We start from the raw sequence: 20,984 nt of genomic DNA, 5'->3' as shown, positions 1-20,984 counted from the left end.
ATTCTACAACAGCGGCAACAATAACAGTAAAAACAACACAGGCAACAAGGACAACAAAAATGGGAACAAAGGGCCTCCAGGAGCAGTGGATTGTACTGCAGGCACCAAACCCCAGTGATAACTCTGGAGGCAAAATAATAATAATAATAATAATAATTTTGGTCTGTACTCCAGAGGGGGGAAATATCAGGTGAATAACGATGAAATATTCTTTTTTAAAATATTCTTTTTTTTTTAAATATTCTATGGGGGGGATTAGTGTTTTACAGTAAATACAGTTGTTACTACAGAATATTTGTTTTTATACCATCACTGAAAAGAGAGAGAATCTGGAAAACCCCAGTGGAAGGTCTGTTTCTTTCTTTTCTTTTCTTTTTAGATTTTATTTACTTATTCATGAAGAAGATAGGAGGAGAGAGAGAAATAACCAGATGTCAATTTGATACATGTGCTGCTGGTTATTGAAATCAGGACCTCCTGCTCGAGAGTTGAAGGCTTTATCCACTGCACTATCTCCTGGACCACGACACTGTTTCTCTCATCTGAGAGGGAAGAGGAAAAAGGAATACTTGTAAGTAGTAATAGGTATAGGTGTGACCAGAAAGAAAGTGAAGGCCCACAGAACTAAATAAAAATAGGGGGAAATATATATACTTAACTTATATATATTGAAGCTACATATATGACCTTGGAGAATCATGGCAGTTTTTGCTGGAGAGGAATGGGGGCACAGAACACTGGTAGTGGGAATGGTGTGGAATTATGCCCTTATTATCTTAAAATTTTGTAAGCCACTATTAAATCACTAATCAAACATAATCAAAGAAGTTATGGGAATCTCTGACTTTGAGTGAACTACAGTGGTTACCACTGGAGAGGTGTGAGGGACAGAACTATGGTGGTAGGAGTAATGTGGAGTTACAGCCTTATTCTCTTGGCACATTTTTTCTTTTTTTGATAGAGACACAAGAATTTGAGAGGGGTGGGGTATATAGAGAAAGAGGAGGCTGGGCGGTAGCACAGCAGGTTAAGTGCACGTGACGCAAAGTGCAAGAACTGGCATAAGGATCCTGGTGCAAGTCCCCGGCTCTTCACCCGCAGGGGAGTCACTTCACAGGCGGTAAAGCAGGTCTGCAAGTGTCTATGTTTCTCTTCCCCTCTCTGTCTTCCCCTTCTCTCTCCATTTCTCTCTGTCCTATCCAACAACAATGACAACAATAACAGTAACAACACTGATAAACAACAAGGGCAACAAAAGGAAAAAAATGGCCTCCAGGAGCAGTGGATTCATAGTATAGGCACCAAGCCCCAGCAATAACCTTGGAGGCAAAAAGAAGAAGAAAAAGAAGGAGAAGGAGAAGGAGAAGGAGAAGGAGAAGAAGAATGAGAAGAAACAGTGAAATACCTACAACAGTGTTTCACCACTCATAAAGATTCCCCCAACAATATGGACTAGGGGCTTGAGCCTGGGTCCTGGCACATAGTAATGTGAGCTTAACCAGGTGTGCTACCGCCCCGCTATACCCTTATCTTATAATCTTGTAAATCACTAGTATAATAAAAATAAATAAAATAGTAAAATATTTATATGATATATATTTCATGGAATACTGCTCTGCAATCAAAAAGGATGATATTGTATCCTTTGAAATCAAATGGATGGAACTGAAGATAATTATGCTTATCAGAATAAGGAAAGAGGTGAAAGACAACTACCTGTCACAACTATGGTAGATATCACTGGGAGTGTGGGGACCTGACTTTTGTGGTAGGCACAATGTGTCACTATATTTTGTAATCTTGTAAGCCACTATTAATAAAAAATTTTTAAAGTTGGGAGTCCAGTGGTAGCACAGTGGGTTAAGCGCATGTGGTGCAAAACACAGGGACTGGCGTAAGAAGCCGGGTTTGAGCCCCCAGCTCCCCACCTGTAGGGAAGTCACTTCACAAGTGGTGAAGCAGGTCTACAGCTGTCTATCTTTCTCTCTCCCCTCTCCGTTTTACCCTCTTCTCTCCATTTCTCTCTGTCCTAACAACAATGACATCAATAATAACTGCAACAATAAAAAACAAGGGCAACAAAAGGGAATAAATAAATAAATATTTTTTAAAAATTTTTTAAAATTTAAGTTTTGAAAAACAAAGTTCACAGAGATTTAAATAAGTTTCCTGAAAGTTAATGTGGCTTTTGGAAAACCCACACGTAGCCAAAGGATGGGAACTGGTTGCCAAAGGGGTTAAGCAGGTGGTTAGAGGGTTGGAATTTTTATTCCAAACCCCCCCACATGGGGGGGCAGGTAATGAGGCACCTAATTGAGCACACGTTACCATGTACAAGGTCCCAGGTTCAAGCCCCTGGTTCCCACCTGCAGGGGGGAAGCTTTGCAAGTGGTGAAGCAGTGCTGCAGGTGTCTCTTGTTAGCGAGCAAAAATCAAACCACCATCCACTGCGAGGAAGCAAAAGATGTTTATTCACGAATTCAAATCCGGGCCGAGTGGTGACTGACAGCAGTCTACCAGCTCGACCTTGAACAAGGCTCAAACCACACAATTTATAGAAATTCAGACTACACTCACAGAGGGGAAACACATCACCTTATCAGCCTATATCTAATAACATGCTATAGAAAACGCAAAATCCAATCATTTCAAACTTAGCAAAAACATGATCCATTCAAAGCAAAGCGCGGGCTAGTTTCAAGCATTGCAAAATCACACAACCAACAGAATCTAGCCAGGTAGGGTCACCACATCCCCCCACCATCAGCTGCCCCTTCCTAAAAAATAATTTCCTAGTGCAAAGGCCCTGATAAGCTCTGCCTGTTTGCAGGGTCTTGGTAAACAACTGGTGGCTTACTGATTCTTGGTAAACAACCGGTGGCTTACTGATTAGGTCCTGTTCTTCAAGGGGGAAAGGACAAAGAATTTTCCATCTCACACTACAAACAACTTATACTAAAAAGAACTTAAAAACTTCTACATAAAAAGAGAACTTCAAGGCTACTGCCTTTTATATCTCTCTGTCTCTATCCCCTTTCTCTCTTGGTTTCTGGCTGTCTCTATCCAATAAATAAATTAGCATAATGTTTATGCAAATAGAATGTCATACCTGAGGCTCTGAAGTTCCAGGTTCAATACCCTGCACCACCATAAACTAGAGCTGATCAGTGCTCTAGATATATATATATATTCAGTGCTGTGGAATGGAATACTACTCGGCTATTAAAAATGGTGATTTCTGTGGTCCAGGAGGTGGCACAGTGGCTAAGGCACTAGACTCTCAAGCATGAGGTCCCGAGTTCAATCCCCGGCAGCACATGTACCAGAGTGATGGCTGGTTCTTTCTCTCCTCCTATCTTTCTCATGAATAAATTAATAAATTCTTTTTAAAAAATGGTGATTTTTACTGTTTTTACCCCATCTTGGATGGAGATTGAAAGAATCATGTTAAGTGAGATATGTTAGAAACAGAAGGCTGAATATGAGATGAAATCGAAAAACAAAATCAGAAGAGAAAACACTAAGCAAAACTTGGCCTAGAGTTGGTATATTGCACCAAAGTAAAAGATTCTAGGGTGGGGGGAGGGTTCCGATCCTGGAATTTGATGGCAGAGGAGGACCTACTGGGAGTTGTATTGTTATGTAGAAAACTGGGAAATGTTATTCATGTATAAACTATTATATTCAGGGAAGGGGTAGACAGCATAATGGTTATGCAAAAAGACTCTCATGCCTGAGGCTCCTATGTCCCTGGTTCAATCCCCCACACAATAAACCAGAGCTTAGCAGTGCTCTTGTTAAAAAAAAAAAAAAAAAAACTATTGTATTTACTCTTGACTGTAAAACATTAATCCCCCAATAAAGAAATTTTTTTTTAATTAAAAAAAAAGATAATTTTAAAAAGCCCAAATTTCACTTCTCTACTCATCTCCTTGGGACTAGAGCTTGAGCTCATTCACTAATGGTCAATGATACTAGTCATGTGCCTATAATGAAGTCTAAAAACTCCAAACTAAAGGTTAGAAGTGTTAAGCCTGGGTGGGGGAGATAACATAATGGTTATGCAAACAGACTCTCATGCCTGAGGCTCCAAAGTCCCAGCTTCAATCCCCTACACCACCATAAGCCAGAGCTGAGCAGTGTTCTGGTGTTTCAATCTGTGTCTCTATCTGCATCTCTCAAAAATAAAATAAATAAAATATTAAAAAAAAAAAAGAAGAAGTGTTAAGCCTAACACAAAATTGACAGGTGGTGTGTTTGGAGAGGGCATGAAACCTTTGCCCATGCACTTCCTTGTCCACTTATTCTGTGTATTCCTGAGCTATATCCTTTTATAATAAACCAGAATCAGAAGTTGGGCGGTAGCACAGCAGGTTAAGCACACGTGGCGCAAAGCGCAAGGACAGACATTAAGGATCCCGGTTTGAGCCCCAGGCTCCTCACCTGCAGGATTGGGGTGGGGGGGAGTCGCTTCACAGGTGGTGAATTAGGTCTGCAGGTGTCTTCCTCTCCCCCTCTCTGCTCCCCTTCTCTCTCCATTTCTCTCTGTCCTATCCAACAACAACCAACAACGATGACATCAATAACAACAATAATAACTATAAAAATAAAACAAGGGCAACAAAAGGGAATAAATAAATATTACAAATAATTTTAAAATAAATAAATAAACCAGAATCTATTAAGCAAAATGTTTCCCTAAGTGGTCTACCTGGGGACTGCTGGGGCTCACATAGGGTGGCTCCAGCCAGGAGGCAAGCAACCGATCTTCCCTCAATAGCTCAAGGGCTCAGTGATTCAGAAAGGAAGACTCGAGTATTTTGGTACAAACACTCGTTTTATTTGGGGGTGGGCTTGGGTTTATATAGAGATTTAAATGAAGAACATTTTTCAAATACATCAGAAATTATAGGTTTCTTAAAGGTCAGCTTGCCCCTATGGTAGGGGGCTGGTATGACAAGAATTGATGTGATACATAAAGGTCAAGACAATTATTCTCCATGATGCAGGCAAGTTAATTATCCAAAGGCAAGGGATTAAACCAGTAAGGTGAGGTAGAGAAAAGAGAAACAAAACTTGATGTGAATCATAGATATCAAAGGACACAAGGAAATAAAATTTTGGGTCTTTCTCTGTCTGGTGTTAGGGGTGTATGATAGAGTGTGTTCTCCTTTGTGATCAAAAGGTGAAGTGGATGTGTGAACTTTGAGTGACTATCATGAACTTTGAGTGAACCTTAAAGCAGGCAGCCATATGGCCTGCTAGCAGGAAGAAACTAAGTGTGAGAGGCCTGTAGGATTTCTGTGAGCTTGAGAGACTAATAATGAGAAATTGAGTCTGGGAGACTTTTCCCTCTTGGCTCATCTCTATGAGGAGAGAGGCTAACAAGTGGGGTGTCTTTCCAGAACTCCATCTGAGGATGGGAGAACTTCCCTAAGCTCTACCAAGCTTTCACATAGTCCTTCAGGGGACCAAGGAAGCTTTTGATTTACAGCCAATCCATCAGAAGCACAGGAAATAGACTGGACATGCATTTTGGTCCCTAGAGAAGAAGTTTATCTTATTAGAATGAGAATAACCCGTGGAATCTAACATTTCTTTTTTGTTGTTGTTGTTTTAGTAGTTATTAATGTTGTCATTGTTGGATAGGACAAAGAGAAATGGAGAGAGAAGGGGAGACAGAGAGGGGGAAGAGAAAGAGAGACACCTGCAGACCTGCTTCACCACCTGTGAAGCGACTCTCCTGCAGGTGAGGAGCCGGGGTTCGAACCTGGAACCTTAAACTGGTCCTTGTACTTTGCGCCATGTGCGCTTAACCCACTGTGCTACTGCCTGACTCCTGAATCTAACACTTCTAATTAATATAACTGAATTATATGAAAAATGAAAAATCACTTGATGGTAAGGGAGAAGGGACTTATGTTAGAATAGGAAACAAAATCCTAACTTAGTTAATATGAATATCACTCAATCATGAAAATCACTAATAAGGATATTTAAAAAAAAAGAACTAAAAAGACCTTACTATAACTGTTATTCTGATCTATTTAGTATTTATATATTTGAAGTTTATATAGATAAAGTTATTTTAATAATTCTGAGACTAGAAATTTTTTTCCCTGATATTAAAAAAAAAGCTTTGTATTATTAAGAAACAATCAATACAGTAAGCCTTAATATATTAACAGCTATTGCCACATACAACTGAACAGTTCTTATTTGGTGAAATGAACATTTTATAATCTATACAAATATCAACTATAAAATTATAGAGCGAGGAGGGAAGAGAGACAGAAAGAGGTGCAACAACGATACCCCACTATCTCTGGAGTTCCTGTGGTATGGTAAATGATGCTCCTAAGTGATACTGGAGATAAACCCATGGCCTCATGCACAGTTTAGGCATGTGCTCCAGTCACTGAGCAACCTCCCAGCTCCCATAACAGTCATCTTTTATTTATTAATTTATTTTATTGCCACAAGGGTTATTACTGGGGCCTGGGGCCTACACAACAATCCTTTAAAGGGAGTAGGAAAAGGAAAAGGAGGTCACTCCCTACAGAGAGCACAAGATCTTACCTCCTTTTTTTTTAATGCCTTTCTGTCAGTGGAGATAGTTTTATTTGTAAATAATGAAAAATTAGATTGGTCCTAACCAAATTGGTTTAATCAATAGGATCTAGAAGTCAGGCAACTGTAGTGTTAGTCACTACAGAGACTCCAACATGTCAACAGAGAACATATTTTAATAGAACGCTTCACCATGTTATCCTTTTTTTGGTTCTAATGGTTATAAAATGACTGTTAGTAACAGAAGGGGGTATATTCTTCTGGTTTAAACCATCAAAGTAATTTGTCTACTTTTTCTTTCTTTCTTTTTTTTTTCTCCTCCAGGGTTATCACTGGGGCTCAGTGCCTGCATTATGAAGCACTCCTGGCAGCCATTTTTTCCCCACTGTTGTTATTGCTGTTATTGTTGTTGTTGTTTTTGGATAGGACAGAGAGAAATTGAGACGGGAAGGGAAGATAGAGATGGAGAGACAGAGAGACACCTGCAGACCTACTTCACTGCTTGTGAAGCAACCCCCTGCAGGTGGGGAGCGGGGAGGAAGAGAGACACAAAGAGAGACACCACAGCACCAGAGCTTCTTTCAATGAGGTGAGGGACAGGCTTGAGGTGAGGAATGAGCTCAAACCTGGGTCATGCACATGACAAAGCAACACACTATCCCAGTGAGCTATTTGTCAGTCTCATTTGTCTACTCCTGAATCAATTACCATAACCAGAGGAATGAAATACATGTATGCCCTTCTGCCTATTTAGGACTTATATCTAAAGCTAGCAACATCAAAACAAAAAAAAAGTCTAGATGAGTTTAGGAAGAAGAAAAGGCATATTTATGCTTCACTCATGATACAGTAGTCTTATGAGACTATTTCTAATTACTCAAATATATTTAATTCTATATTTAATCAATTATTTGCACCTGCTGTTCTCCTAGTCTAAAACATTATTCTATTCCATCTCATTTCTTTCTAATTCCAATGTAATAGTCACTTGACATTTTCTTTTCTTATTTGTTTATTTATTTATTTATTTATTTTGGTCTCCAGGGCTATCTCTGGGGCTTGGTGTCAACACTATGAATTCACTGCTCCTGGAGGCCATCTTTTTCCCATTATGTTGCTGTTATTGTTTTTGTTGGATAGGACAGAGAGAAATGAAGAGGAGGGGAAGACAGAGCGGGGGAGAGAAAGACAGACACCTGCTTCACCGCTTGTTAAGTGACTCCCCTGCAGGTGGGGAGCCAGGGGCTTGAACTGGGATCCTTAAGCCGGTCCTTGTGCTTTGCACCATGTGCCCTTAACCCGCTATGCTACCAACCGACTCCCATTATTTTCTTCATATAAACTAAGTTCACATATAATAGTTAAATTGTTTTACTTATGTGAATTACAAATTTCAAAAAAGCAGGAATATTTCTAGTAGTTTTCATAAAACTATTTTAAATTATAATCTTTAAGTAATATTAAAAATTATATGAATCATACCTTCTTTAAACTGCATATTTCAGATTCTTGTTTTTTATTTAAAGCTGAAAGTCTTTTATTCAACTGTATTGCTTCCTGCACTGTAATATGAAAGATACTTTGGAAAAAAATTTACAATGTACATGGACAGCACCACAAGCATAGACAAGGAAGAAAGCTTCATTGCAATGTATAATTAATTATTACAGAATTTAAATTACTATTCACTAAGTTTCCATTTCTTTTTTTTAAAGAATTTATTTATTTATTCATGAGAAAGATAGGCAGAGAGAGAAAGAACCAGACATCACTCTGGTACCATGTGCTGCTAGGGATTGAACTTGGGACCTCATGGTTGAGAATCCAGTGCTTTATCCACTGCACTACCTCCCGGATCACTAGGTTTCCATTTCTATTACAAATTTCAGATAAGTTCAGTTTATTCACTATAAATAAACATTTCCATATAAATATATCAGTAAGTTTAAGTAAGATAGCACCTACCATTTTGTTCTAACTTCTCATGATTCTCTTTTACCATTCCAAATTGACCTGTGATAGTGGCATAGTATTTCTCAATTTCATTTAGTTGCTTCTGATGATCTTCTTTAGCTAGATGATGTAACTGAACTTTCTGTTCCTATTTGAAGAGTTGTTTTAAATGTTACATATAAATATCACATAAACATGTAAGCCTACATATGTTAATACATATATGTTAAACATATATAAAAGCTTTAAAAATATTTTTTATTTATTTATGAGAAAGAGTATCGCCCTGATATGTATAATGTTGAAAATCAAATTCAGGGGGTTATATATGCAAATCTTGTGCTCTCTATCACTAAGCTACCTCCCTGGATTACTTTTCCATTTTTGTACTGTTGCTATCAACATAAATGTCATGAAAAGTATTCTCTATTCACCACAGAAGAGATCCAAAAGGCTGAGAAACACATGAAAAAATGCTCCAAGTCTCTGATTGTCAGAGAAATGCAAATAAAGACAACAATGAGATATCAAAAAAAAAAAAAAAGAAAAGTATTCTCAAAGTATACCAATGGGAGAGAATCTTAGGAAACCTTTCTAAACCTACGTAAAATTATAAAATTAAAGAACATTTTTTCTTATAAAAATAGTCAATTAAGGTTGTATTTACATATATATATATATATATATTTTAAATCGACTGTTATCTATAGAAAAGTTAGTCTGCAGGGACGGGACGCTTAATGCAGCAGGTTAAGCGCACATGGGACAAAGCACAAGGATCTGGGTTTGAGTCCCTGGCTCCCCACCTGCAGAGGGGTTGTTTCATAAGTGGTGAAACAGGTCTGCAGGTGTCTTTCTCTCCCCCCTCTCGATTTCTCTCTGGCCTATCCAACAACAATAACAATAGCAATAACAATAACAAGGGCAACAACAAAAAAGTTAGTCTGCTCCAGCATTATGAAAAGTTCATTTTTATTGGTGTATTGCCCCAAAGTAAGAGACTCTGGGGTTGGGGAGAAAATACAGGTCCAAGAAGGATGAAGTATTGTTATATGGAAAACTGAGAAATGTTATGCATGTACAAACTATTTACTGTCAAATGTAAAACATTAATTCCCCAATAAAGAAATTTTAAAAAAAAAGGACTCGGTGGGGGGGAGAGTATAGGTCTTAGAAAAGGACAGAGGACCTAATGGGGGTTGTACTGTTATGTAGAAAACTGAGAAATGTTATACATGTACAAACTAGTGTACTTACTGTCAAATATAAAACATTAATCCCCCAATAAAGGAATTTTTTTTTAAGTTCATTTTTAAATGCTTTAGTGCCTCTCTCCCCCATCAATAGTCACTTCCATCAGGAACATCATCATAAGCCCTCTTGTGGGCCTCCCCAGGACCACTATAAAGCAGCAATGGTAGGGACTGCCCCAGTCTCCAAAGGGAGGCTAGGGCATCCTGCCCTGGCACTAGAGAAAAGATGGTCCTGCAATGAGTGCAGCCTAGAATGTTCCCAGCTGTGGCCATGAACTGCAAGCTCAGATCAATAGGGACTCAGAGGTTACACAGGCTCTTATGGTAAATATAGAATATATATATATGGGCCTGGGTCATGTGGATAAGGTAAACAGTTAATTTTACTTATAGATTGTTTTCAAGAATTGGGAGCTACTCTCTGCCCTAATCCAACTTTTTAGCCCTTTTCTCTACAGTGACACCACACCGTCTTCTCAGACAATGGTTTTGACAATTCCATGTTAGCTATCAAACTCTAGCAAAAAAAAAAAAAAAAAAAAAACGATAGTCATAGGCCCCTAAGAACATACCTAAAATGGACTTCCTAGCTTCTTTTCACCCTAAGATCCCTGTTCTCATCTACTCTACTCCTCCATTTTGATTCCTGTTCATTAATCATTTTGTCCCACTTTATATCTTGCTGCCTTTCAGCGACAAGTTGCAGATGTTATCATGATTCCATTCTAACTTCACTGGGCAGAAGACCTCACCAATGGGTGTTAAAACCTCACCACTCTAGAGCCCTATCCCACTAGGGAAAGACAGAAACAGGATGGGAGTATGGATCGACCTGCCAATGCCCATGTTAGTAGAGAAGCAATTACAGAAGTCAGAACTCCCGCCTTCTGCACTCCAGAAAATAATTTTGATCCATACTCCAATGGGAGAAAAGTGATAGGAGGAAGATGATGATAGGCTCTGAACTCCAACTCCATCAAGAACCAGAGAAAGAAAAGGAAAAAGAGAGGAACATTTGGATGTAATAATAGGTGTATGTGTGACTTGGAAGGAAGATGGGACTCTAAAAAAAAAGGCAAATAGAGACAAATATAGACAGATGGTTGTAGAAACAATAGTTAGCAAATATCTGCAACCTTGGGAGAACTGTCATAGCTTCCACTGGAGGGAATAGGGATCCAGAACTCTGGTGGTGGGAGTGGTGTGGAGTTGTACACTTGTTATCTTGTAATTTTGTAAATCAATACTAAATCACTAATAAAAAACACAGAAAAATAAAGAGAGTAAATGCTTTAGTGCATTCATTGTATTAGTAATGATCAATGGGATCACTTGTTCAAGGGAAGGTTTGGGTAATCTTAGGCTTAGAGGAATTTTCAATTCACAACTGTATTAATCTATACAGGGATAGAGCAGCACCTCTACAAAAAATAAACAGAAATAACAGCTTGCTGAATTCTCAAGGAAAAAATACATTATTACTACTTCTGTGCTTACCTATGAGAGATCATGAATTTTTTCTAAAGTTTAATATTATTTTTAAATAGTTGCAACACTTGACTTTATATTGCTCCCCTTCCCAAAGTCCTATCTTGACATTAGTGGTCATATTATTCCCTGTCTTGATCACAAAGTCAAATTACATGAAAGGATAAATTTACTATTTATAATAAATGTATGAATAAAATTCAATTAATATAACTACTTGATGCTGTTCAGTACTTTGAACAAAGAAAAGGTCTGAATCATATAAAAGAGATATAAAACTAATTAGAAAAAAATATTTTTATGTTTAAGCCAACTATCTAAAATATAAAGGAGCCAGATGCAAATAATCCAATAGAGCACACACCCATGTGTGAAGCACTGGATTCAAACCCCACCACATGGAAATACCATAGATGGTACCAGGGGAGTCTCTACTTTCTTCCTCTCTCCCTCTCCCTCTCCCTCTCTCTCTTTCCCTCCCTCCCTCCCTCCCTCTCTCACTCTCTCTCCCTCCCTTCCTCCTCTCTCTCTCTCTCTCTCCATAAAGAAGAAAAAAAGATAGAAAAAAATCAGACCTGGAAGGCTAGTCACTCAGTGCAAGGCCCTGAGTTCTTTCCAAGCACAGCATTAAAATATACATATACGTCCAAAATGAGAAAAACTATTAAATGTGCACATGAATATATATGTATTTTTATGCAAAGTGATTTAGCACACTGTCATAGAATAGTAATAGAATTCAAATACTAAATTAGCAGGATCTTAAAAAGCAGTAAGTCACAATAACAAAATGTTTTAAAGTAACCAAAATTATCATAAGTATATAGCATATTTCCATTTTTTAAAAGATTACAAGTTTCTGTTTGGTCAAATTTTAAAGTGGAATAAAATAAAATGCATTTTATGTTGCCTTTGATCTTAAACTTGTAGCCTTATCTCCCAGGTCAAAGAGCACATTATTCAATTTCACTATATTTTGTGTAAAACCACTGTAGCGTTGAAGATGACTTTCAGTACCAAATGTCATGGTACGTAAAGCTAAACTGGAATCTAGTTTTTCAGCTTCTTAATTAAAATCATAGTTTTAAATAGTTTGACAGTATTGTCTTTATTCTTTCCAGTTGACCAGTGATCGAATTTTTACATCTTTTATTCAATCAAGCTTAGCAATCTTTCTATGGCTCTTTTATTTTCTAATGTACAAAAACAATTTCAAGAAGCAAAATATTTTGCTTTGTATTTAATGTTTAAAGAGTGCTCTCTCATTTGTTACTTCTCAGAAGTAGTGCATATAAAGATCCCTTAAAAATTAGCTTTATTTACCTTACAGTCTGCTCCAAGAATATTGAAAAGCCACATGTGGTGTGTTACACCAAAGTAAAGGACTCTGGGGAAAGAAGGGTAGGGAAGGGACCTTGGGGCCCTGTTAAATGATGATGTAAAAGGACTCAAGATGTAGGTGAGAGTGTTCTACAAAGAACTTTCACAGGAAGATGAGAAATTGTACCTACGTGTCAACAACTGCATTACAAATCATTAAGCCCACAATAAAATAAACAAAATAAAATAAAAGCCACAAACCCACCAAAGATTTCTTTTTTTTTTTTTTGTATTTTCCCCACCCACCCACCCACCCCAGAGTCTTTTACTTTACCCACCAAAGATTTCTAAAGGTTTCAGTGCATATGGGAAAACTTGCTTACTCGAAAAAATAAAATAAAATAAAAAATAAGGGAAAAACATTCTTCTGAACCAAACAATATGGATAAAAAGAGAGAACATCAAAGGAATTATTCCATAAAGTGTTATGTTGTAAAAATACAAATAAACAATTTTAAGGTACTATAGAACTATGTACAATAAATACTTGTTGAATGATAAAGAATGAGTACTATGTCCCAAGTGGAATATTCAAATGATATTTCATATTATTTTATTTTTTTCAGGCTATATTTAGTAACCGATAAATACCTAGAAAAATACTAAAGTAAGAGACTTTTGAGTTTTTAACAGCTTTCTTTTTATAATTTTTAGTATTTTATTTATTTATTGGATAGAGACAGAAATTGAGAGAGAAAGGGAAGGTAGGGGGGAGAGTCACCTGCAACCCTGCTCCACCTTTTGTGAAGCTTCCCTCTGTAGGTCAGGCCCAGGAGCTTGAAGCTGTGTCCTTAAACATGGCTATGTACACTATGTACACATGGCTATGTACAATCTGCCTGGTCTCTGAAACTCCAGAATCTTATTGTTCTTGCTTCTTTAACATAAGACCTCTATCAAAAATTTAATGTATAAAGTATATAATCTGGACTTAAATTCATAATATAATTAAACTATACTTGGAACTGTCATCTAGTCATTTAAAGAGGATATGCAGGGGAGTCACTTCACAGGTGGTGAAGCAGGCCTGCAGGTGTCTTTCTCTCCCCGTCTTCCCCTCCTCTCTCCATTTCTCTCTGCCCTATCCAACAATGACAACAATAATAACTACAACAACAGAGGATACTGATATTCAGTTTCAACTTTTGTTTTATGATTGAAGTCACTTATTTTTAAAACATTTTTATTTATTTATTTATTTATTTATTTATTTATTTATTTATTTATTTATTATTGGATAGAGACAGAGAGAAATTGAGGGGGGATACAAAGATAGAAAGAAAGAGACAGACAGAGAGACACCCGAAGCTCTGCTTTCCTACTCGTAAAGCTTTCCTCTGCAGGTGGAGACCAGGGCCTTGAACCTGGGTCCTTGAGCATTTAATGTGTGCACTTAGTCAGATGCACCACCACCTGGCCCCATAGATGACACTTTTAGATTAACAAAAATAGGGAGTTGGGCAGTAGCGCAGTGGGTTAAGCACATGTGGTGCAAAGTACAAGGACCAGCTAAGGCAGTGAAGCAGGTCTGCAGGTGTCTTTCTCTCCCCCTTTCTGTTTTCCCCTCCTCTCTCCATTTCTCTCTGTCCTATCCAATAACAACAATAATTACAACAATAAAACAAGGGCAACAAAAGGAAATAAAATAAATATTTTTTAAAAAAAAAAAGATTAACAAAAATACTATTTACATTAGTACTAATTTAGAAGGTAGATGTACATTGATATTTCCTTACCATTTCACTCACTTTCTTCTGTAAAGAATATTTAGAAACCTTGAGAAGAACAAAGAAAATTCTCATTAAAATATTTTAATTATGTTACAGTGTTCCTTATATTAAATTTTTATATATAAAATGTGGCATTTACCTTCTGTGCACTAGTTTTGCTTAGTGATATTTTTCCAAAATATTATTTACATGATTTTCTTCCACATAATAAAAGTAATTTATTAATTGTTATATTCAGCACGTACTTGTAGAGCACCTACCAGAGTCAGCTTCCTAGGATCCTAGGATCTAACAGACAAGACAAACTTCTTACTCTTAAAAAGTGATCTGTCTATTAGCGGTAATCATGGAAAAGACAATAAAATGAGTAAAAAGAACATCAGACAGGGAGTAACAATAACTCTGAAGACAAATAAAGTTAGATTAATTCAAGATAGCAGCCAAAAGGAAAATTAATTCATTTCCTCACAGAGGCACAGCATATCTAAAGTTACATAAGGAATTTTAACAATTAAGTTACGCTTCCTTGAGTCCTGCATACGTTGAGATCACACAACAAAAAAAAATGAAGAGATAGAAACAATAAAATATAGCAAGTAAAAATAGAGATAAATTCTTCCTGAGGAGGCTACCCCATCTGAGGAGTATGAAAGAGTAGTGCCATGCATCCAACACTCCAGTCTTTCAATTACACACAGTAAACATGAGTCCCTAGTCCCACATGAAGGGTTGGCAGGGGGCGGTGTACCCAAGAAGAATATGTTTTAAGTGAGAAAACAACTAATGTGATCTTGATCTAGGAACATGAGTCCAAAAGGGATTCTGTTTCAAGCTCATCTGAGCTCTGAGCTCTTTTCTCTATGGGTCTTTCTTTTTTTCTTCCTTCCTTCCTTCCTTCCTCTTCTCTTTCTTTCTTTCTTTCTTTCTTTTTCTTTCTTTCCTTTCTTCCTTTCTTTCTCTTTCTCTCTCTCTTTCTATGTATTTTGTAGTTTTGATCTGTTGATGATATCAAAAGAACACAGGAAATGCTTAATTGCCCATTCACAGATGACTTGTTAAAGAAGTTAAGGAATACTACTCTATGATTAAGAAGAAAAAAAAAAAAGGGAGTCGGGCGGTGGTGCAGCAGGTTAAGTGCATGTGGCGCAAAGCGCAAGGACCGGCAGAAGGATCCCGGTTCAAGCCCCCGGCTCCCCACCTGCAGGGGAGTCGCTTCACAGGCGGTGAAGCAGGTCTGCAGGTGTCTATCTTTCTCTCCCCCTCTCTGTCTTCCCCTCCTTTCTCCATTTCTCTCTGTCCTAGCCAACAACGATGACATCAATAACTACAACAATGTTAAACAACAAGGGCAACAAAAGGGAAAAGAAAGAAAGAAAGAAAGAAAGAGAGAGAGAGAGAGAGAGAGAGAGAGAGAGAAAGAAAGAAAGAAAGAAAGAAAGAAAGAAAGAAAGAAAGAAAGAAAGAAAGAAAGAAAGAAGGAAAGAAAGAGACTTCCAGGGGTGTGGTCATGGAGCAAGAGCAACTGAAAAACCATGTTCAGAGGGGAACTGAGAAACTATGCAAAGACAATTTGGGCCACAGTGGACACTGGGAAGCCATCAGCTTCATTTGGTGTCACAGGGCAGCAGCTGATCCCGAAAATGTGGAGAAAGCAGTACACTTTTCTGAGTCAAAAGCTGTTCTCTCCACTCTAAGTATAAAGGCTGCCAGAGTCTATAATAAAGTCTGAAACATATACATCAATGAAGTACTATGCAGTTATGAGAAAACATAATACTTTGTACTTTATTACAACATGGATGGAACCAGAAGCATCACACCAGACAAGATAAATCTGAGAAGGGCCAATTTTGCATAATCTTCCTTACATGTTGTATATAAAGAAAACAAGTGAGATAACAAAGCCAAATGAAAAGAAGTTCTTAGGCTGTGGACCCATGCAGCTGCAATGCACTAGAATTGCATGTGAAAGCTCCCAAATTTGATTCCTGGAACTCTTAATTGCTGAAACTGTGCATTGCTCCGATTAAAAAACAACAGCAGAAATAGCAGCAGTAGCAGTAACAACAACCACTCTTTGACTCTGAAGATACAACTGACATCACCAAAAAAGAAAAAAAAAAAAAAAAGTGGTGTAATGTACCATAGACCCCTGACTCTCCAGAGCCCTGGCCCACTAGGGAAAGATAGGGACAGGCTGGGAATATGAATCAACCTGCCAACACCCATGTTCAGCAGAGAAGCAATTGCAGAAGCCAGACCTTCTACCTTCCACACCCCTTATGACCACAGGTCCATGCTCCCAGAGGGATAGAGAATAGGAAAGTTTTCAAGGGAGGGGATGGGATAAAGAACTCTGGTGGTGGAAATTGTGTGGAACTGTACCCCTCTTATCCTATGGTCTTGTCAACATTTTTTATTTTATAAATAAATTAATAACAATAAAAACTAAAAAAAAAGAAGAAGAAAAAAGTCTGAAACAAGGCAATATAAACCCATACAAGTGAAAAGATGCTCCCTCCCCCACCACAAAGATATTAAAAAAACAGACACAGTGCCACCTACTGGCTGAACAACAGATACCACATCATGGAAGCTCAAAAAGAATTTGTCAAATTATCAACGGTGGGGTTCAGAGAACTTCTTATGAAGGAAATTCAAGACTTCAGCCATAATATACAAACACAAATTCACAATATTAAAGAAATTTTCACCAAAAAAACTACAAAATTCACATATAGGACAGATGTAGATAGCATAATGGTTATGCAAAGAGACTCTCGTGCCTGAGACTCCAAAGTCCTAGGTTCAATCCCCTGCACCACCATAAACCAGAGCTGATCAGTGCTCTGTTTAAAAAAAAAAAAAGGATTCACAAAGAAACCTGGCAGTATCTCACCAGATTAAGTGCACATAGTACAAAGCACAAAGACCCATGCAGGATCCTGGTTTGAGCACCCAGCTCCCCACCTGCGGTGAAGCAGGTCTGCAAGTGTCTATCTTTCTCTCTCCCACTTGTACCTCCCCCTCCCCACTCTCTGTGCTATCCAAAAAATTAATGGCTACCAGGAGCAGTAGATTCATAGTGCAGGCACCAAGCCTCAATGATAACTCTGGAGACCAAAAGAAAAAAATCTTTGAATGGGAATTCATAAAGTTAAGGAGGCTCTCATGAGAATGAGGGCTAATATTAGAGGTCTTGTAAATTGAGTAATTCAGTGATAAAACATAGTAGCAGGGCTAGAAGATAAAACCACTACACTCTGAGTTTAAGGCTGTTGGAAAGAAAAGACCCATGAAAAGTGAAGCAGTCCTGGGTCAAATAGCAGACTCCATCAGAAAAAAATAACATAAAAATTATTGGAATTCCTGAAAAGTACTAGGAAAGAGGAGCAGAGGTTATATTCAAACAAATCATACAGGAAAACTTTCCACACCTGGGAAAGGCTGAAATTATAAGCATAGAGGAAGCTAAAAGAACACCCAGGGTTTATAACTCAAAATAGCCGACACCATGACACATTATTGTAAAAATTTCCAAAGACAAAGAAAAGCTAAGGTAGACCACTACAGAAAAGAAGAATTTGACATACAAAGGCAGAACCATCAGACTATCTCTAGATTTCTCACTACAAACACTAGAAGTAAGAAGAGAATGGAATGAAATATTCACTGTACTAAAGGAGAGAGATTACCAACCACGGGTTCTCTAACCTGTAAAGGTGATCCTTCTTGTATGGAGAATAAATTAAAACATCCCCAAACATACAGAAAACTGAGTAATTCACCCACCACCAATGCTGTCTTGCAGGAATTAGTGAAAAAAGTCCAACATGAAAAGAAGCAAACAAACTCCAACTCTAAATGAGTTCATCAGTGATAGAGTAGAAGTAGAAGCACAAACAACAGCAACAAGAGAAGAAAAGATATAGGAAAAATGAAGACAAAAGAGACAGAGTGCTTATGAAAAAAGTGGGTGAACCAAAGCCAAATATCAAAAGGCTACATATTAGACCAGAAAATCTAAAATCCCAATTAACCACCTTGCTTGGGACCTGACAGAAAACTGTTGGTTGGGAAGAGAGGGAAGATTTCTGGTTGACTACACACATGGGTAAAACTCAGGAGACAGAGAGAGAACACAGGGTGAAATTTGGTCTGGGGGTGGACTTCTGCTTCAAATCCAGGAACTCTGGGGAAGGAACAGAAGAGAGGTGCTTGGGGATGGGGGCGAGGGATCCTAGGTTGGGGGTGAAAGTGTATTGCAGACATTCATGATATGGAGACAGGAAACAGAGCCCATGTGTAGATAATTGTGCTGTTAACCATTAACCTCCAAATAAAATGGGGAGGAAAAAAAAAGGTCAAAGTGGACAGAACTGCAGGTGATTATGCTTAGCAACATAAGTGAAGAGATGAAAGACAACTACCAGATGGGTTCATTCATTTGTGAAATCTAGAGAACTGGAATATATGGTGAGGGCAAAGAATTTTAGTGGTGGGTGTAGTGTGGAACTATACCCTGCAACCCTACAATCTTGTAACTTACTATTAGTCACAGAAATAAAGTTAAATGAAAATTAAAAAAACAGATGGTGCTAGTCTGCCACTATCTTGACTAGAAGACTTAACTTTTTTTTCCTCCTGTCCTCATTTTTTAAAATATATCTACCCTTGCTGACATATGAATAGTCTTAACATCATAAAAATCAATTTGAAGAGGCCGGTGATAGCGCAGTGGGCTAAGTGAACATGACATGAAGTGCAAGGACAGGCATAAGGATCCTAGTTCCAGCCCCCGGCTCCCCACCTGCAGGGGGCGTCACTTTGAAAGTAGTGAAGCAGGTCTGCAGATGTCTTTCTCTCCCCCTCTCTGTCTTCCCTTCCTCTCTTGATTTCTCTCTGTCCTGTCCAGCAACAACAACCATAATAACAACAAGGGCAACAAAATGGGAAAAATGGCCTCCAGGAGCAGTGGATTTGTACTGCAGGCACCGAGCCCCAGTGATAAGCCTAGAAGCAAAAAAAAAAAAAAATTCAACTTGACCAAATGAAAAGTACCCGGATTAAATACAATTTCTGGGTGCACTTGTGAGGGAGTTCCTGGATGCAATTAGATTTGAAATGACAAACTTAGTAGATAACTCTTCTCAGTGTGGAAGGGCCTTATCCAATCTGCTGAGAACCTATTATAAATAGACAAAATGCAGAAAAAGTATGAATTAATTATATTTTCTATTCTGCAGTGTCTCTGAGACACTAGTCTTCTCTTACCCTTGGACTTAGATTGACATCAGAGGCTCCCCTGGTCCTCACATCTTTAGGCTTTAAAATGAATTTTCTCACCAGTTTTCCAGAGTCTTCAGATTAAGATCATGGCATTTCTCTGTCCTCATAACTGTATAAACCAATGCCTCACAATAATTATATATGTGATAAATTAAATATAATGATAATCACTTACTACTGAAAGTGATCTAGAAATTTAGCATAACTGATACAAAAAAAAATCACAATATAAATCTCTAGAGAACTAGAAAAAAAATCTTAAAATTTGGGAGTCAGGCAGTAGCTCAGCAGGTTAAGCACACATGGTACAAAGCGCAAGGACCAGTATAAGGATCCCAGTTGAAGCCCCTGGCTCCCCACCTGCAGGGGGGTCCCTTCACAGGCAGTGAAGCAGGTCTGCAGGTGTCTATCTTTCTCTCTCCCTCTCTGTCTTCCCCTCCTCTCTCCATTTCTCTCTGTCCTCTATAACAATGACGACATCAATAACAATAATGACTACAACAACAATAAAAAACAAGGGTAACAAAAGGGAAAGTAAATAAATACATATAAAATTTTTTTAATCTTAAAATTCATTTGGAACAATAAAGACCTTTAACTCAAAGAAGTTTTGAGTAAAATTAACAATAAAAAATTAAAAAATAATTCCTGAAGATAGTGGAGTCTATATATAGCAAACCTACAGCCAACGTCATACTCAATGATGAAAAACTGGAAGCATTTTCCCTCAGATCAGTTAACAGAAAGGGATACCCACTATCACCATTACTATTCAACATAGTGGTGGAAGTTCTTGCCATAGTGATCAGGCAGGAGCAAGGAATTAAAGGGATACAGATTGGAAGAGAAGAAGTCAAACTCTCCCTATTTGCAGATGACATGATAGTATACATATAAAAACCTAAGGAATCCAGCAAGAAGCTTTTGGATATCATCAGACAATACAGTAAGGTGTCAGGCTACAAAATTAACATTCACAAGTCAGTGGCATCCCTGTAAGCAAACACTAAGTTAGAAGAAGTTGAAATCTAGAAATCAATTCCTTTTACTATAGTAACAAAAACAATAAAATATCTAGGAATAAACCTAACCAAAGAAGTGAAAGACTGAAAATTATGAGTCACTACTCAATAGGAAAAAGAAAAAAAAGGAAATAGAAAAAGACACAAAGAAGTAGAAAGATATTCTATGTTCATGGGTTCAAAGAATTAACATAATCAAAATGAACATACTACCCAGAGCCATCTACAAATTTAATGCTATCCCCATCAAGATCCCAACCACATTTTGCAGGAGAATGGAATAAATGCTACAAATGTTT

General features: G+C 37.8%; 1 protein-coding gene across 1 annotated transcript in view; it reads right to left on the bottom strand.

Annotated features, from left to right (window-relative positions):
• CCDC73 (coiled-coil domain containing 73) overlaps positions 1–20,984 on the bottom strand; it is a 112,091-nt gene that overhangs the window by 54,964 nt on the left and 36,143 nt on the right. The window contains exons 6-8 of the mRNA XM_007530105.3: positions 14,381–14,419; positions 8,536–8,671; positions 8,053–8,132 (exon numbers count right to left, since the gene is read on the bottom strand). Coding sequence (XP_007530167.1) covers positions 8,053–8,132; positions 8,536–8,671; positions 14,381–14,419 — 255 coding nt within the window. The remainder of the gene's footprint in view (positions 1–8,052; positions 8,133–8,535; positions 8,672–14,380; positions 14,420–20,984) is intronic.

Source organism: Erinaceus europaeus, chromosome 17, assembly GCF_950295315.1.
Source record: "Erinaceus europaeus chromosome 17, mEriEur2.1, whole genome shotgun sequence".
Lineage (NCBI taxonomy): Eukaryota > Metazoa > Chordata > Mammalia > Eulipotyphla > Erinaceidae > Erinaceus > Erinaceus europaeus.
The sequence above is the reverse complement of the archived record's forward strand: the minus strand, read 5'-3'. Positions and strand labels throughout refer to the sequence as shown.